General features: G+C 41.5%; 2 protein-coding genes across 3 annotated transcripts in view; both read left to right on the forward strand.

Moving 5' to 3' along the window:
- ripk1l (receptor (TNFRSF)-interacting serine-threonine kinase 1, like) overlaps positions 1–6,865 on the forward strand; it is a 733,201-nt gene extending 726,336 nt beyond the window's left edge. The window contains exon 12 of the transcript XR_013933948.1: positions 6,838–6,865. The gene's annotated coding sequence lies outside the window, so the exon portion shown is untranslated. The remainder of the gene's footprint in view (positions 1–6,837) is intronic.
- LOC308094405 (solute carrier family 22 member 23-like) overlaps positions 1–17,940 on the forward strand; it is a 58,536-nt gene extending 40,596 nt beyond the window's left edge. For both annotated transcript variants that reach the window (XM_080441045.1, XM_080441046.1), the window contains 5 exons: positions 1,635–1,737; positions 4,268–4,518; positions 7,590–7,622; positions 10,221–10,344; positions 12,805–17,940. In XM_080441045.1, the coding sequence (XP_080297171.1) occupies positions 1,635–1,737; positions 4,268–4,518; positions 7,590–7,622; positions 10,221–10,344; positions 12,805–14,416 (2,123 nt within the window). In that variant the 3' untranslated portion in view covers positions 14,417–17,940. The remainder of the gene's footprint in view (positions 1–1,634; positions 1,738–4,267; positions 4,519–7,589; positions 7,623–10,220; positions 10,345–12,804) is intronic.
- The last annotated feature ends 1,475 nt before the right edge of the window (positions 17,941–19,415 follow it).

A 19,415-nucleotide genomic window follows, 5' to 3' on the forward strand; every position in this document is an offset into this window, starting at 1 on the left:
TTTTGTCATAAACATACATAACTGTAACAATAAAAAAGGCTCCCCCACTTTGATTGGCGTACAATTTATTTTTAATCCCTGGGAATCTACACTGTAACATATTCAGTGCTTTGAGAGTGTACAAATGGAACCGAATGGACCCCAACAGGTCCATTTGGTTCGCGTTTGTACACTCTCAGATTTACAGACCCATAAGGGTCCATTTGAACCCCTGGGGATCCCGGAGATCCGATGTTGAGAAACGGTTATCAAAACCATTAAAGTAATTTCCTCTGGTCAAGTTGTTTGTCTTGTCAGAGTCTTTTTATGAGGAGAGCGGATATAGCTGTTTTGTTCTCAGAGGACATAGCCGATTGCCCTATTGCAGTGGTTTTCAACCCTTTTTCATATCAAGGTCCATTATTTATTCTGCATTTTTGAGCCACGGACCACCATTTGATGAGATTTAGACCCTTAGACCCCAAAACGTACGATTTTGTCCATAATTCCATGCCGTATTGATGTGGTGCCATATGAGAGATAACAGGCAAACGTTGATCAAAATAACAATTCTTTAATTAAGTAATGCAGATGTTTAACAATTATTTAACTCTTGAGAGCATGAAACGGACCCGTTAAAGATCTATAAGGGTCCATTTGGTTACCAACTCTTCCGTCATTTAGCTGGGGACCACCTGGAACCCCCTCAAGGACCACTGGTGGTCCGCGGACCACTGTTTGAGAACCACTGCCCTATTGCACTGTATGATTACTGTTGTTATACAGTGCAGTGCAGTTGCTTTGTTTTAAGTTGTTTACATTGGCATTGTTCAGCCACAACACCTGTGCGTAAATCAGCAGTGCATAATATGCTGATTTCCAAGCACCCGGTGTCTCTGTGCTGATGTAGTGTTTTAGAAAACTGCGTTGCCTTGAACATTTTATTTGCCCTCTCCTCCTTAATACAGTAGCTGGCTGTCGCCAAGCCTTTAAGTGAAATTACTTGATGAAAATAGCTTCACACACACACACACACACACACACACACACACACACAGTGTTGTTCTGTACTGTGAGTACTGAATGAACAGAATAGTGATTCATCTGCACATAACAATGTCAAAGTAGATAAAGGAAAACAGCCCACAGTGTACACGGCGAGTGTGGATGTAAGCTCGAGAAAGTGTCTTGAATTATTAAAACGGCCTTTGGGAGGATCAGTCTGATACGGTCTGTATTTTTCCTTGGCCCGATTCATCAGAAATAATACCACCGATTATATGGCAAGAGGAGAAAATGTCATGCGGTGATATGGGATGGCAGGCACACATTTCTGGATCCAGCATCAGAATGCAGGGGTTTCGTTTCCCCGGCAACCCGCTTTCGCACCAAAAAACATCCAAGACACCTCATTCTCCTGTGTCACCCGCAGTTTCGGGGCGTTGTCCTGACAGCACATTCTTCCCTCTATTCATTGTTCCATCACTCCTGACACATACCGGCTGGCCTCTTCTTCTTCCCCGGATGTTGTTGTAACCTGTCATTCCATACATCATCTCTCGAGGACTTCCTTTCCATTCCTGGCTGAAGAGATGAATCAACGTGTGTAGGCGGACAGTGACGTCTTTTGTTGTTGTCTGTTCATCTTTTTGCAGAGCTGCAGAGGAGTCTTCAGAAGAAACCCAAAAAGACCTGCATAGTGAAAATGGTCGGGACGAGGAACCTGTGGAAGAACATCGTCGTGCTCTGCGTCAACTCGTGAGTAGCACATGTATGCATGTGAACCTCTCGGTGTGATGTGTTTTTCAACCATGCTGTGGTCTTTGGGACGCGTGTGTCTGTGTGCATGCGTGTGTCTGTTTGTGCAGTTGTATGTATGTGTGGGTGTGGGGGGTGTGCCAGTCAGATGTGTATGTTTTTTTCTGTGCAAGTCAAGATGACACTATTGACTTGGGAGCTTGATAGGCCAAGGACCCCCTAGCTGAGAAAGAGATGAAGCAGGGACCCCCTCCATATTGTATAAAATTGTGTTTCAGATTAAACTTTTTTTTTTTACTTAGTCTGCTCTTTTTTCCCTCTACACCTATAGCCTCTTTGCCAAAAATAGCCGATCTACAAGCTCATTGTAGATCTGCTATTTTCGGCTGATGTTCCCCTCAGAAAAGGAATTCTAGGGTTCAAGTGGCAACTGGTTAATGTAAAATTAAAATAAAAAATCCTATCACACAAAGATTTGGCGGACCCCCTATAGTAGCTCTGAGGGCCCCCTAGGGGTCCCGGACCCCCTGTTGAAGACCCCTGCTCTATTGATGAGTAGAACCTGTCCACTTCTATCCAGCAGCTGTCTGTCTGTCTGTCTGTCTGTCCGTCCATATGGCTTTTGCTCTCCCCACTTATCTGAAGCGTCATCTCTCCTCTCCTCTCTCCTCCTCTCCTCTCCTCTCCTCTCTTCTCCTCTCCTCTCTTCTCTTCTCCTCTCCTCTAGACCTCATCCTTAGTTCCACAGTGTTGACTCTGCCTCAGTGCATGGTGTCCCTGACTCCCTAACTCACCATGAATTATCCCATTAAGGCCTGAGGCCATTCTTAAAAATGTTTTCTAATCCAATTTATTTTTTGAAAAAAATCTTTTAAAAAAATGTTTCAAGATTTTTCAAAAATAGCAGATCTACAAGCTCATAGCGCGGCACTTGTATATCTGCTATTTTTGAATAGCCAAAGAAATCTAAAGTGACACAGATGCGTTCCAGGTCTTAATGGGTTATACATGAGCTTTGTCCTCGTGAAACAGTAGATAGTGTGTGTGTGTGTGTGTGTGTGTGTGTGTGTGTGTGTGTGTGTGTGTGTGTGTGTGTGTGTGTGTGTGTGTGTGTGAGTGTGCATGAGCTCGCCGGTGTGAGCGTGTGTCTAAAGGGACGGAGGAAAACAAAGAGATAAACATAGAATTTCTCCTCTCATCTGTTCCCACCTACGGTATATCTTCATCCTTCATCTCGTATCCCTCTTCTTCTTCTTCTTCTCTTGCATTCTTTCTCTTGTTCTTGCTCATCTTTTTCTCTGGCATTATATCCTTTCTTCCCCCCCTCCCCCTCTCCCCCTCATCCTTCCCTCACTGTTCTCCCTTCACATTTCCATCTTCCCTTCCCCTTCTCACGCCCCATTTTCCTCCACATCCCCTGTGACATACACAGTCCAAATCATTCAACTTAACCCTTTAAGACCGGGAGAAGCATCTGTGTATTTTTTTTATTTTAGCTAAAAAAAACATTATTTTACACTTTGGCTATTCAAAAATAGCAGATATACAAGCTCATAGGTGCCGCGCTATGAGCTTGTAGATCTGCTATTTTTGAGAAATCGTGAAAATTAGTGCAAATCTTTGAATATGTATTTTTTTCAAGCGAACATTTGTAACTCAAATCTTTGCTTCTGGGGGTCCCTGGAACAAAATATTTTGAGATGGGGGTCCGTGGCCAAATACATACTGTATACATTTTGAGGTCCTTGACATGAAAAAGTTTGAGAACCACTGACATAGTAATATACATTTTTTCAAAAAACTGTTAGGATTTAGAAGACATTTTGTAGAATAGGCCTCAGGTCTCAATGGGTTAATGACACTTGGGAGTGTCACTGTGTGTGCCCTCCTCCGCCTCGCTGTCACATTTCATATCGTTATTCCGTTGCTCCTTAACTCTTTTCTGCATTCTCCCCCAACCAGTGGTGGAAAAAGTACTCAAATGTTTTACTTGGGTAAAAGAAATCAATACTGCAGTGTAGAAGTACTCTGTTACAAGTAGAAGTCCGGAATAAAACAATTACTTACTTCACGTAAAAGTACAAAAGTATTGGTATCAAAATGTGCTTAAAGTACCAAAAGTAAAAGTACTAAAATGTTTGAAAATAGCAGATCTACAAGCTCACAACGCGTCGCAATCGCTTGTAGATCGGCTATTTTCAAATAGCCTAGGTATAAAATAGGGCTAAAGTGGTTAATGTATGTTTTATAATGTAATCATTTATATCTGCAAAGTAGCTAGTAACTAAAGTTTTCAAATAATTGTAGTGGAGTAAAAGCATAATATTTGCCTCTGAGGTGTAGTGGAGTATAAGTAAAAGTATAGACAATTGGAAATACTCCAGTAAAGTAAAAGTACCTCAAAACCGTACTTAAGTACAGTACTTGAGTAAATGTACTTAGTTACTTTACACCACTGTCCCCAACGTGTGTGTGTGTGTGTGTGTGTGTGTGTGTGTGTGTGTGTGTGTGTGTTCGTGTGTGTGCGTAGGCTGACAGGCTATGGGATCCACCACTGTTTCGCTCGCAGCATGATGGACCTGGGGGGGGAGGATTCAGAGCCGACGACCAACACCATGTTCAGTAACTTCTACGCCGACTACTACACCATGGCGGGCATCGGCGTGGCGTCCTTGCTGGCGCTGTGTCCGGCGGTGGGCCTGATGGGCCGGCGGGGGGGTCTGCTCATGTTCATGATCATCACGGCGCTGGCATCGCTGCTGCAGCTGGGCCTCCTCAATTGTGAGTGGAGTCGCTTGGCGGCGAAACACTTGTGCAGTGGTGGGAAAAGTACTCAAATGTTTTACTTAAGTAAAAGTATCAATACTGCAATGTAGAAGTACTCTGTTACAAGTAAAGGTCCAGAATAAAAAATGTTCTTGAGTAAAAGTAAAAAAAGTATTGGCATCAAAATATACTTAACACATTGGGTGCCAGAGGTTTATTAAAATATTATACTTTGAGTGCCAGGACTTTTTAAACATTTTGAACCTTTTTCAAGTAGTCACAAAATATTTTCAGTGATCACCGTCCTCACGGTGATCCCCTCATTACACACATACAGGTCTCGTACAATCGGGGGGAAAAAATTTAAAACATTCGGAAATCCATTCCATAGTTGCAGCCAGTTCAAAATAGTTAAATTAACATTGTAAAAAAAAAAAGTGCACAGGAGCCGAGATACAGGTTTTTGAAGTCATAAGTTAACCAGGAGGTGGATTGGAGTCTAAATCTTGTAGGAGTGATATTTCCTGTTGCTGTGAAGGAAAAAAAAAAAAAAAAAAAGTAATTTTTTTTTTTTTTTTTCCAAAAACCGTATATATACGGTTTTGGCACTCAACGTTAGTATGCGCAAAACCGTATATATACGGTTTTGGCACCCAATGTGTTAAAGTACCAAAAGTAAAAGTACTAAAATATTTGAAAATAGCAGATCTACACTAGATCGGCTATTTTCAAATAGCCTATGTATAAAATAGGGCTAAGTATGTTTTATAATATCTCAGGAAATTGGAAATACTAAAGTAAAGTACAAATACCTCAACATTTTACTTAAGTACAGTACCCCCTATCGACGTGATAGAAAACCACTCGCAATAATCGTATCGCTGAGATTAAAATGTTGCTGCAAATTCAGTACCACTTCTTAAACCCTCTATGCTTGATAAAACGTACCTGTAAAGAGAGCATTTGGTGCGCTCTTATTTCACTCTACACAAATCGATTTGCCAAAAATAGCAGATCTACAAGCTACGCAACGCGTTGTGAGCTTGCAGATCGGCTATTTTTGGGGAACGTTCCCCCCCCCAGAATAGGGATGCTGGGGGGTTCAAGTGGTTAACAAAAGTGGCGTTTTAAGCATATTTTGATTATCACGATAATATCGTTAATCGCAATTATTTTTGCCACAACAATCGTGACATATAATTTCCATATTGTCCCATCCCTAGCTGTCATGATCCATGTCCTTTTAATTGACGATTAATTGTCATACGAATAATTGCAATTACGGATTTTTTATTTACAACATTGGGAACATATAAATAAATATTACATTTCTGTTAGGCTTTGTAAACAAACATTGAACAGGGCAGATATGACAAATAACTTAAATATACAAAGCGTATTACTGAGATATACAAAGAAGTGACCGGTGACAATATCCAAAATAAAAAATTTAAATAGTTCTACAAGCCCACAAAGTGTTGCATCATGATGTATTGTGAGCTTGTAAAGCTTGTAAAAACTTTTGCTGTAAAATGCCCCAAATAGGGACGCTAGGAGCGTGGAAACACAACATTTCTATTGATTTCATCCATCTGTTTTCTCACAGATGAATAGAAAATATGACATGATTTCTGTTCATTTGATCCAGCTGTTTTTACACCGATGAAAGGAAACCATTCTAACGATTTAAGCATAAATAATTGCGATTAGCTTGAAGGGATCAGGCGATTATGTAATAGTTGTGACAAGGCCTACGCACAACACGTGCAAACACAAACAGGCTTCTTGTGTTCTATAATACTGAGGGCCCAAATTTGACCTCCATGCATGGCATGAATGAGCACATTATATTATGTGACCCTCATATCAGTCCTTAGATTAGAGAAGTGTCTTCACCCGCGTTTGAGTCCAATGTCTCTCTCCCACGGAGCAGCTCCAAACACCCACATTCATTCCAGTGACTTGACCCTACACTATGCCAACATTACACTGTAAAGTCCAGAGTGTTGATTCAGCTCTGAGCCAGTGGTGGAAAAAATACTCAAGTGTTTTACTTAAGTAAAAATATCAATACTGCAATGTAGAAGGACTAAAGTACTTAAAGTAGCAAAAGTAAAAGTACTAAAATGTTTGAAAATAGCTGATCTACAAGCTCACAACGCGCCGCGACGCGTTGTAAGCTTGTAGATCTGCTATTTTCTAATAGCCTAGGTATAAAATAAGGCTAAAGTGGTTAATGTATGTTTATAATGTAATAATTTATATCTGCAAAGTAACTAAAGTTTTCAAATAATTGTAGTGGAGTAAAAGTACTAAAAGTACTACTATTAAAAGTAATATTTGCCTCTGAGATGTAGTGGAGTAGAAGTAAAAGTGTAGACAATTGGAAATACTCCAGTAAAGTAAAAGTACCTCAAAACTGTACTTAAGTACAGTACTTGAGTAAATGTACTTAGTTACTTTACACCACTGCTCTGAGCGTGTCATTTGATAACGAGAGCGTGTAATTTAACTCTGAGCGTGCACATATGGAACCAAATGGACCCACAAATGGAACCAAATGGACCCTCACGGTTCCATTTGTACACGTTCAGAGTTAAATGGACACACAGAGTGCTTAAAAAAAAAACATTGTTGATTGCCATGAAACAAGGGTCAGAATTGCAGTGCCTTTTACAGTTGTTTTACAACGGCAGCTTTTAAAGGCTTTTACGTAATTATGTGATTACACGCTGCCTTGCTGTCAATGTGTAGGAAGGCAATTCAAGATCATCAGAATGGTACACTACAAGCCATTCCATTCACCTATGAATGAAGTCACTCTTAATGTTTAACAAGAGTTTACACATGAAGGTTACGCTTGTGTGTTTTCATGTTCTCTTTGAAGTGGTTTGCTTACTGTGTACTGAAAAGGTTTAGCTGTGTGTGTGTGTGTGCGTGTGCGTGCATGTTTTTGTGTGCTCTTTTGATGTTTTAACCTATTAGTTCAGCTTCTGTTGTGACTATTTGGTGGTATTATATATTGTTTTCTTCCTAGGTGACTATGACTAATCCGTTATTTTTCTCTCTCTTTCATTCATCCCCAGTGCTGGGGAAATACCACCACCACCTGAAAATAGGTAGGACCCTCTCTTTGTGTGTATTATATTCAGTTCTTAGCTCAGTCCACGTCAAAATCACCCCTATGTCAATTTGAAAAGTGTGAATATTCAATCATGCTTGCTCCACTTTTTTATTTTTATTTTACACACTGTAAACCATTTATAGATAGATGTTCCCACGATGGAAATACAGTTGTCATGGCAGTGCAGCAGTATGAAACATAAGACACATACAGAAAAAAAGAGATACAACCAAGAATGTTAAAAAGGAGTAAACGGGTAGTAACACAAAGGGATTAGGAATAAGGTACCACAAACCAAAAGGAGATTAAAGTTGGGCTCACACCTAAGGATTTAAAAAAAAATCTTAAATCATTTTGAAATCTGGTAGCATCACGCACTGCAGGATAATCGTATAAGATTCTCTTATCAGATAATCTTGCACACTACAAGATTTTAAAAACAACGAGGCATCACACACTACAGGATTCTATTCAGATTATCTGGGTTGCCCGATACTCAGGAGGGTTGTTTCCGACCCAAAATCACCCCGATTATCTTTTTAGTGTGAGTCTAGCTTTAGGATCCTTGCTTGGCTCTCTGCACTTGGACCGCCCAGGATTTGCATGTGGTATATGAGCTATTAACAGGTCTAAATATACAATTTACATAAACCTGTATAAGTCTATGATTGTTTATTCTGTAAGTGTACATACATAAACAATCTATCCTCTGTATCCATCAGGACTACACAAACATCTCTGCTTTTAATTGAACTCTGAGAGTGTACAAATGGGTCCATTTGGTTCCATTTGGACACTCTCTGAGTTAAACTGACACTGAGGATTTGTCTGTGTGTAGAGAAACTAATGAAGTCTCAGGTGTAATTAAAGTCCCACTCTTCACTCATTTCCTGGCTTTTGTGTTGGAGGAGAACGGAGCCCTCTGTCAGGCATCTGTTTTCCTTTGACGCTCCAATCAGTTTATCAATCTCTCCATTCACTCCCACGTAATCCCCCCACTGGGCAGCAGAATGAGCCATCCTGTGGTCAGACGGGGGATTAGAGATTACAGCATGGTCACAGAAGCAGTCTCCTATGATCCTGCAGTGGTGGAAAAAGTACTCAAATTCTTTACTTAAGTAAAAGTACCAATACTGCAATATAAAAATACTCTGTTACAAGTAAAAGTCCAGAATTAAAAATTTACTTGAGTAAAAGTACAAAAGTATTGGCATCAAAATGTACTTAAAGTACCAAAAGTAAAAGTACTAAATATTTGAAAATAGCAGATCTACAAGCTCACAACGCGTCGCGATGCGACGCGTTGTGAGCTTGTAGATCGGCTATTTTCAAATAGCCTACGTATAAAATAGGGCTAAAGTGGTTAATGTATGTTTCATTATATCATAGTTTATATCTGAAAAGTAACTTGTAACTAAAGTTTTCAAGTAAATATAGTGGAGTAAAAGTACAATATTTGCCTCTGAGATGTAGTGGAGTAAAAGTATTGGAAATTGGAAATACTCAAGTAAAGTACAAATACCTCAAAATTGTACTTAAGTACAGTACTTAAGTAAATGTACTTAGTTACTTTCCACCACTGTGATCCTGTTTAGGACAACTTAAACATGTCTCATTGACGTCCATGGGAATTTGAGCCTCGTTTCAGTCTAAATTAATCATCAGAATCAGATGGCTGGATTGGAGGAAAGCCTTTGGGGGAAACGTCAATGTAGCTTTTATTTGACCACTTTGCGAGATGAAACCTTGCGCTATCAATTGCCATCAGAATTTGAAAATGGCACCACCAATGGCCTCCTTCCATTGCTCTAATTTAGGGGTTTTCAAGCGTCATCCCCTGTAAAATCTCAAAATCCCCTTCCACTAAACTGGTAAAATATGTATAAAACACAGTGGGGAGTTGAAATAGTGAGTACCTCAACTAACTATATAGGGTTCAAGTGGTTAATAAAGTAGGAAAATCCCATGCCATGGGCATCTGGGTGACATAGAGGTACAAAACCCGCCCACCACCAGTCCACCACAGAGTCCCCAGGCCAATTTCATGGCAGCACTGCCTCTGCAGCAGGTGGGAAGCCGGTGAGTGTCCTTGTTGCTGTACTAGTGACCCCTACTGGTTGGCTGAGGCATTTCTTCAGTGGGGAGGGGATGTTGGGGGAGATGTGAACCCCCATGCAAAAAAAAGAAAAATGCAGTTATATTCATATGTGATTATTTTGGCTTAATGCAGGCTTTTCTACCATTTCTTCTGTGATTACACATTTTTGCAATCAATACAAAAATGTATAGGATAATTTTTTTAAGGATCTTGAAAATTCAACAAAACTGTACCAACAATTCAACATCTGCGGTATAAGTTAGAAGCACGTTGTGCTTTTAAAAAGTGTTACTTACTAAAGCCAGATCTACAAGCGCACAACGTGTCACGCCCAGACGCGTTGTGAGCTTTGTAGCATACATTATGTACACTGCTGTGATTTTACATTCCATAAGGCAGTAAGGTATTCACTTTACAATCACTACAGTGTGCAGTAAACCAAAACCGGTCTGTCTGTGTGTGTGTGTGTGTGTGTGTCTTTTGCTTTGTCTGCAGATGAGATGCCAACGCTGAATAGGAACTTCTCCATTGCGTTCTCCATCATTGGCATGTTCTCCTCCCATGCGGTCAGCAATCTGAGCATCTTCTTCTGTGCAGAGATCACTCCTACTGTCATCAGGTGAGCCCACCCAAACACTAAGACCGAACCATCCTAGCGGGGGGGGGGGGGGGGGTCATAGAATTAATATCATCATATGTCTTCATCAAAACAAGACAATTACCTTATTGCAGCAGTGAAAGACGAGAGTAAACCAGTTCCCTATCCACTGCTACACATTTTTAGTGTGACATAAATCATCCTACATTTATAACCCTAGAAATAAGTATGACAACTCTAGTTTTTTTTATTGCTGGGAGTTTATTGAGGTCATTCAGTCAATAGACAGGTTTAAGAAGGTTTCGTTTACCAACAGTACAGTGAAACCAGCTGTAGACCACATAACCTGTAACTGTGCACGGCCGTGCACGCTGAGTTATCTGAACACTGGGATTTCCTTCGAGATCAATGAAGTATCTATCCATCTATCTATCTGTCTAGCTATATTTTATAATTTTTGAGACAGGGTGTCCGCAGCAAAAAGAAAATACATCATTTTGGGGGTCCTTGACATGAAAAAGTTTGAGAACCACTGGTCTATTCATTGTATGTATGTGCTGTACGTACTGTATGTATGTATGTACATTATGTACTGCATATGCATATCTTTGCAGATGCATTGGCTACCAGCCCATTACTGCTTTGGGTGTGTGAGATCACTGACCTCGTGAAAAAAAAGCCACATCTGGGTTCAATGTTATTGCATAATAGCACATCCGCACCTCGTTACGAGATGAGCCCCGCCCCTCCCCCTCTGGACATTATATGACACAGCGTTGGGATTTTTCATGATGCTTTAGTTATGTAAGGTGCTGCACTGTGCTGTCACTGTGCCTGCAAAGGGCCTCTCTAGTGGTCAACAGCAGAGATGACAGGAGAGGAATGGAACTGCGCGTCTGATGGAGAGTGCTGTTGTGTGGTACGGCAGCACTCTCTGCTGCCCGTGGGATAAAATGGCACCGATGTCTCAATATGAGTGTACAGCAACGACCTGTGGGGTCGTGAGGATATTGCAAGTGGGCCCCCAAATAACTTGGCAAAAACACGATTTTATTGATGATGTAATGTGAATATAAAAAGAATTAATGCAAAACAAAATGTCATGGTATTTTTTCTTTAACCCATTAACTCATTGGCCGCCATTAACGCATTAATGCGATCTAATAAATAGTGCGCTTGGCCGCCAATAACGCATAAATGCGTTCTATTGAAAAAAAAAAAAAATAAATAAAAAAAAATTTTTAAACATTTTTTTTTTTAATTTGACCCTAAGACCTAGGAGATATGATTGTTTGAAGATCTAGACTCCTATCCACTTCCTTGTTAACTTAAAACTTAAAAATTCTGTATCTCGGCTCCTGAGTACTTTTTGTTTTTCAATTAAAAATCTCTGGCAGCCAACAGCTAAAAATCTGAAATAACTCTGGCAGCTGGTGAGTTAAGACCTGGAACGCATGTGTCACTTTAGATTTCTTTGGCTATTCAAAAATAGCAGATCTACAAGCTCATAGCGCGGCACCGAGTGCCGCGCTATGAGCTTGTAGATCTGCTATTTTTGAAAAATCTTGAAAAAATATTAAAAAAATAAAAAAATAAATAGGATTTAGAAAATGTTTAGAAGCGGCCTCAGGTCTTAATGGGTTAAAACCTTGAACAGTTAGTTTGCATTGTGATACAGATGAATAGTAACCTAAACTATACTACACTTCTATACTATACTTCCATTGATCCAAGGCGGAACACAATCGATTGATTAATCGTTAAAATAACCATGCTCTGAAAAATGCACGTGGCTCACCCATCTGACCACTTAGAACGCATTCAAACCGGGAACGCATCTGTGTAACCACTTTATCCATGTTTTATACTTTGACTATTCAAAAGTAGCAGATCTACAAGCCCATAGCGCAGCACCGAGTGCCGCGCTATGAGCTCGTAGATCTGCTATTTAAAAAAAATCTTGAACATTTTGTGCAAATATTTGAATATATATATATATATTTTTTAAAGATATCTTTTGGGGCTTTTATGCCTTTATTTGACAGGACAGTAGGCTGAGAGAGATGGGGGGGGGGTGACAGACAGCAAAGCGGGATCATCATCATCATCGGGATCGGGAGTTGAACCCGCGACATGCTGTCAAGCTGGATTACCAGTTTATGTGGTAACCGCCTGGACCGCTAGGCCAGCGGGCGCTAACGGGAGTGTTCTTGACTCAAATGCTTGCTGGAACCAAATATTTTGAGATAGTGGGTCGGCGGGCAAATACATATCACTTTGGGTGGTCCTTGACACGAAAAAGTTTGAGCACCACCGATATATATACATGGCAACATACGTTTTTCAGAAAACAGTTTTTAGGATTTAGAAGACATTTGTAGAATCGGAACCTCGGGTCTAAATGGGTTAACACAGACTGCCGTGTCAAGTGGTCAGTGGTTGTAACAGACAGTTGACCATGTTGTGTTTCTTACCCTTTAGGGGCGGTGGTCTGGGCCTGGTCCTGGCCAGTGCCGGCTTCGGCATGCTGACGGCCCCCATCATGGAGCTCCACAACCAGAAGGGCTACTTCCTCCACCACGTCATCTTCGCCTGCTGCACCCTCATCTGCATCATCTGCATCCTGCTGCTGCCGGAGACGCGCTACCTGCCCCTCCCGGAGACCCTGTTGGACGGGGAGAGCTACATCCGCCAGCCCCAGCTCCTCACCAGGAGGCCGGGGGAGCAGCTCCTCCTCCTGGCGCAGGCCGAGAGCAACAGGTCCATGGATTACACGCGGGTGAACGACACGCCGCTCCACGAGGGGGCGCCGCCCGCCGCGGTGGCCTGCGCCATGGACTCCACGGCCTCGTCGGCGTGCGACCTGACCGCCCCGTCGGTCATAGACATCTCTGTCCCCGCTTCGCTGGAGGTCCACCCCGCCAAGAGGTCCCCCGAGCCCAAGGATCTCAACGGTCGCTCGGTTTCGCCCTCGTCCATAATCACCATCGCCAACCTGGATAAAGGGTGCATCCTACTGGCCAGTAAAGAACATCTGCTGCTGTCCACTCCTTTACACAAGGCCCCGTGTGTCACACACCCACTGCTGCCCGGTGCCGAGGAGGACTCCACCACACCACTCATGGGCTCCATGGAGCCGTCCACTGATCTTCCGGTTCCCGTGACGAGAGACGCTGCTCCTTCACCCGGAAAACAGCCGACCGCCTCCTGCCCTGCCATGGAAACCCAGCCCACCTCTCTGGTGGAGCCTCGCGTCGAACCTACCTCCGTGTCGCTCCCTGCCACTCCCGTCTTGGAACCCCGGCCAAGCTCCGTGCTGGAATCCCCGATTCCCCCGGAATCCCCCAATCCCCGGGCCGACGACATCGTTAACACCACTCCGGTTTTGGACACGGCCACGCCGCCACGCGTAAACGCTGCACCCGCTGCCGTGGCGGCGGTAGTGCACCCCGTTACCCCGCCTGCGCAAGACCATCACCCCCCGACCCCTGCCCCTCCCTCCCCGGCTTCAATCGCCGGGGACCCCGCCGCTCCCCCCCTGCCGTTGTCAGATGGCGGTGTTCCTGCTGACCCCTCCTCCCCCACTGCCAGTGCCGACTCTGGCGTTCCCATCCAGATAGACTCTGTATCAGTAGATGAGTCCATCCCCCATGCTCCCCCGTCCCCAAGGGACTCTCCTGTTCCTCCGGATGTAGAACCTGCCCCCTTCCCACCACCCTCTCCTCCTCCTCTACACGTCGAGTCAGATCAGACCCCCTCTGTTGATCGGTCTGCGTCCTCTGCCATAGACGCTGTTGGCTCAGCTACGCCACCTCCGATCATCGTCGCCGCCACGGACACTGTGCACGCGTCCCCTCCGGACGCCACCACCAGCCTGACTGTCACAGACGTTGCTCAGCCCTCACTGGACTCTGCCACTTCGCTCGCCATAGACTCGGCATCGAGCGCCATCACAGACTGTGATTCTTCAGAGGCGGCTCCCGCCTCCATAGTGGACTGCACCGTCTCCTCGCCGATAGACTCTGGTGTCCCTCCCATCACAGACTGTGCCATCACAGAAAGAAACATTGTCAACGGAGTGACGTCGTCATGATCCAGCAAGACAAAAAAAAAGAGGACAGAGGACCCTGTGACAGGAAAAAGCCCATACGGGCACTGACTATCCTGCAGGGGCCACAGGCACTTAATGAAGACTGCCGCCATTTGGAGAAACACGTTTTACAGTGGTGCTTGTTTCTCAGTAGTCATTGTACTGCGATTAGCCAATGAACCGGATGATGCAAGTGGGAGAGTGCCAGAGGTTGGTCTGTGATGGTATGAAAGTCAATTCTGCTCTGCTGAATGTCATCAGACATCCACCAGCCTATGAAATACCTTCATGTAAATCAACAAGGTTCACTGTCTTGTCATTTTTAAGAGTTAAAAAAAAAGAAAAGAAAAGTACCCATGTTCACTGAGTCGTGTCATCAAGGTGGGTGTTAAATGCAATGATGCTAAGATACAAAAACTAAAAAAGAATTCAACATAGTTGCGTAGGAATACCACCTTACCTTGATGGAAGGAAATGTTTTTTGGAGTGTTTTGTCTTTGATGAGTTAAAAAGAATTAGAGCACTTTTTGTATACATGAAACCAAAACAGTTTGGCTCAAATGAAATGTAATCTAATGACATCAAATGATTTTAGAATAAAGACAGTATTAGTAGGCTAAACCCGAGGGGAATAATTTTGCAGACCATAGTCCTATACAAAATGTGTACAATAACATTGGGCTTATTCTAAAGTTCAAAAATACAATTTGGTCTTTTGAAGAAGACAAAAAAGTAATAACAAAAAGTAACATTTTAAAAGTATGGTTTGTAAATGAGTTGGTAGAGTTGCATTTGTTAACATGTGACGGAGTACATGAATGGCGATTAGAGAGAACGCGACAGATCCAGATTTTGTGGGTCTGAAGCAGCCTTTTATTTTTCCAAATGTTCCTTTCAATGACATTTATGGTATGCAATTGTTTTTTGTAAATGCAATATTGTAAGTAAATGCATACTTTGTTGTTGTGCTTGAGTTTTTAAGCATAATCCTCCATGGTGTGCCCTTATTGTATAAAGGTATAAGACATTCGTACAATGTTTGTGTGAATGTTAACGTGGCACCTTATGCTTTGCGATGCAGACAAAGCATGAAAAGAAATCTTGTGAACTTGTCAATATAACAAGCTGATGTTCAAAATAGTAACTATCCTAAAAAGACAAGCTATTTTTGAAATGGATCTATGGGTGACAGAATGTTTCATTTCATCACAAACAATCTAAACATTGCCAGTCTCCATTGTGTTTTTCAAATCACAATGTAAAGTGAACATAGTTTTTCTTTTTTCTTTTTTTTTTGTATACCATGATTCATATCTACACATAAAACTAAGTTTACCTTGCAATTGGCAATATTCACACGGCGGTTATTTTTATCTTACGTCATACTCTGAGTATGACATTTGAGCAAAATGGCCACTGTGTGAATATGTTCAATAGCTGCAATAGTTTTATACATTTTGTGGAAAATGTAGGTCCAATCCTTCCTTTATTTCTCATCTTAGACCTTAACATATTAACATGATTAAATTAACATGGACTTTTGCTCAAGGAAATTGTCTCTGATAAGTATATAAAAAAATGTGTATATATACATGAGGAGCTTTTTCTTCCAAAGCCCATGTCCAATTGTGGACAGCATTATACTTGACTAAGATCTGTGACTAACTTGACAATGGTAGCTACATACTTGATGCAATGGAGGTAATTGTGTAATATATCCTTTTATCCGGAGGAAGAGCTATGATTACAGATAGGCCACTGTTTACAGCAATTTTCATAATAATAATAATACAAAACTACTGTACTGTAGAAATGTAGAGCCAAATGAATGATGTCTTGTCATTTCAAATGTGACAGAGCTCATGCTCACAGTGTGTTGTATTGTTAGATATTGTCGCTGTGGGGCAAAGACCTTGTATGTCCAAAACTTGTTACTTTCAAGGACATGGAGAAAAAAAGGACATGTGTTCCAATGGATTCTGCGAGGTTATTATTTACTCGCAAGCTCTTTTTAATACGTTTCATTGGTTAAATATTTATAAAACCCACAGACCAGACTTCCACTTTCACTTTCAAACATAAAAAAGCCAATCTACAAGCGCTGTGCGTTGTGAGCTTGGAGTCTATTTTCGCTTTGTTAGCACGACACTGTCGTATATGACGATCTAATGCCGTAATTTACTGAAAAACACAAAGTTGGAATTTGGAGATACAAGGTTTCCGCCATACAGTGACGATATTCATCCAGGGAATAGCACTCATCTAAGAGAAATGCAGTATCATTCAGTGGTTGCGGACGTCCTCAGATGTTCACAGTTGTTCCCACTGTCTACATGTACACTTGTGTGGTTGTCAAGAGTCTTACAGGTACTTTACTCACAGAAATGTGTTCCGTCTTATCTCCAAGTCATATGCACTGTTCTATATTACACTATGCTTTGATGCCTGATGGTCAAGCATACCTGCTTTAGATGGTTTTCCTGTGAATGGCGTTGCTATCCATCACTTCCATGCAGCTCAAATAGGTGGTAGTATGGAGGCTCTAATAATTAAAAAAAAATGATGGGATTGCTAATTGCCGTCTATGGAAATATCCAAATGAATGTTTGTGTGAGTGAGAACACATGGCAATACTCAAAAGCACAATGTTCTGTTAATCCTGTGAAGCCAGATCATTTAGAGATTGTCTGCCTTAAAGACAAGACAGCATGGTCAAATTGACCTCTGTAATAGACCAACACATACGTAATTTCACTTCATGAGATAAGGTGTTTACAGTGTGTTAATTGAACGGGTCTAACCACTCCAGCATCCACATTTAGGCGAGCATATTGTCTGCAGTGATTGATAGCTACACATTTTGTCTGACAACCCATGTCCTTGAATGCTCCTCTCTCTCCGTCTGTGTGTGTGTGTGTCAGAGAAATGACGTTTGCGTTGCTGAAGCCCATGTAATTCCTGTGTAGAGACAATGACACAATACAACCCGTGTCTAATCAGATTTCAGTTGGATGCTTTTATTTTTGACTCGATGCCACACTCTCTGCAGCCATTGTAGCAGTGTAGCTGTCTTGCATCTAGTAAGCATTCAGTTTAAATAATTTGGGGACGCAAAATGGTACAAATGAGAGCAACCCACAGCAAGGCGCATCACCAATGACGGCATAGAGCAAGAAGTGACTAATAAATGTGATAGATTACAGTAGAGCACTAGGTATGCCTTGGATAAGAATAAACAACCACATGAAATTTAATTACTTGTGATTGTCAGTTAAGACCAGCTGTATCATGCCGTAGATTGCAACATGGACTCTAAACTTGACTAGGAATAGTCTCCAGTCCACCAACTCCCCACTGTAAACATCTCAGAGCTTCTATAGTATGGCATATCATCTCTGTTAATGGGAGATTTGAATGAATGTAAAAAACAAAACATGGATTGTACCATTATACACTATGTTCTTTTTTCTTTTAACACAAATAATGCACTTGTACATAAGCCATACATGTTGTTAAAATAAAATCCATTATTTATTGATCAACTGTGGGTATCCTTGTATCTTTAATTTCCTCAGGCTGTGAACCTCCCTGTATGATGCAATACATTTCAACACTTGCGTCTCAAGCATGGATATCAAGACCTGAAATATATATTTTTTTAAATCCCCCACCAATTGTTAGAAGAATACCATATTACTTTTTGACCATAACAATCCAAATCAAATCAAAATTTATATCAGCTACCGCTAGCATAGTTAGCTTCTGCTAGCTATGCTAGCAGAGGCCTTCTGGCAGAAGCCCCAAGGCCCATTTTAAGGGCCGCCTCCTCTCCTTTTGCTGCGACCTTGCTGTGACAGGTTGCTTCAACCTCACCGGATTGGTCCACATAGGAGAGAGTCCAAACTAACGACAACAAACTCTTTCTAAGGAACATTGTTGACATGACATGTTATTAACACACACTGTGTGTGTGTGTGTGTGTGTGTGTGTGTGTGTGTGTGTGTGTGTGTCTAAAAAAGTAACCATAATTAAGCCATAATACAGAATAATTCTTTTTTAAACTAGATAAAAGCAATATGGTGTCTTCAAAAATTGTACATTAGCTGTTCACTGAACACAGTATTCATAAAAGTATCAAACTGATTTCTTTGATTGATTGAATTCTTTATTAGTCAGAAATGTAAAACAGCATGTGGTCCAGTAAGACATTAAAGCTAAAAGATAACACAAGATAACACAAGATAACACAAAAAGGTTCTGGAACTTGTTTCCTACTTAGTCCTATGTATTCAATTCATTAACGAATATAGCCTAGATACTGAATATAGGCTACTGTATGAAGCTAACCTGTGGCGTGCTGTAATGCATAAAGGCACAACATAGCCTAATATTAAAAAATATCCTTGACATGGAAAAAGTTTGAGAACCACTGATAAAATTGCAACATACTTTATTTTATTTTTATTTAGAAGACATTTGTAGAATTTGTCTCAGGTCTAAATGGGTACACATATAAAAAGCAGGCAGTATATTTAATCTGTCTGGGACCTGTCAGCTAGGCTCCAGTAGGCGATGCAGCATCCTCTGGTCCACTGTATAGCCTACTACTGAATATACAGGCTACTGTATGAAGCTAACCTGGCACGCTGTAATGCATAAAGTCACAACATAGCCTATTAACCACTTAAACCCCAGATTCGGTATTGTGGGGAAAGCTTTCGCTGAAAATAGCCGATCGACAAGCTCACAACGCGTCGCAGCGCGACGCGTTGTGAGCTTGTCGATCGGCTATTTTCAAAGAAAGCTTTCTCCACAATAACAGAAAAGACACTATATTGAGCCCTGAGGGACTACGGTTACCCATATGAGGTTTAAATGGTTAAAAATCTCTTCTATTTGTAGTAAAACAACAGTCTGGGCTTATAAGAAACACAAGGAGTGTCCTTTTAAACGGGGTACACATGTAAAAAAAAAAAAAGGCAGGCAGCATTTAGCCTGTCTG

Source organism: Gymnoscopelus braueri (genome assembly GCF_963280865.1).
Source record: "Gymnoscopelus braueri genome assembly, chromosome: 10".
Classification (NCBI taxonomy): domain Eukaryota; kingdom Metazoa; phylum Chordata; class Actinopteri; order Myctophiformes; family Myctophidae; genus Gymnoscopelus; species Gymnoscopelus braueri.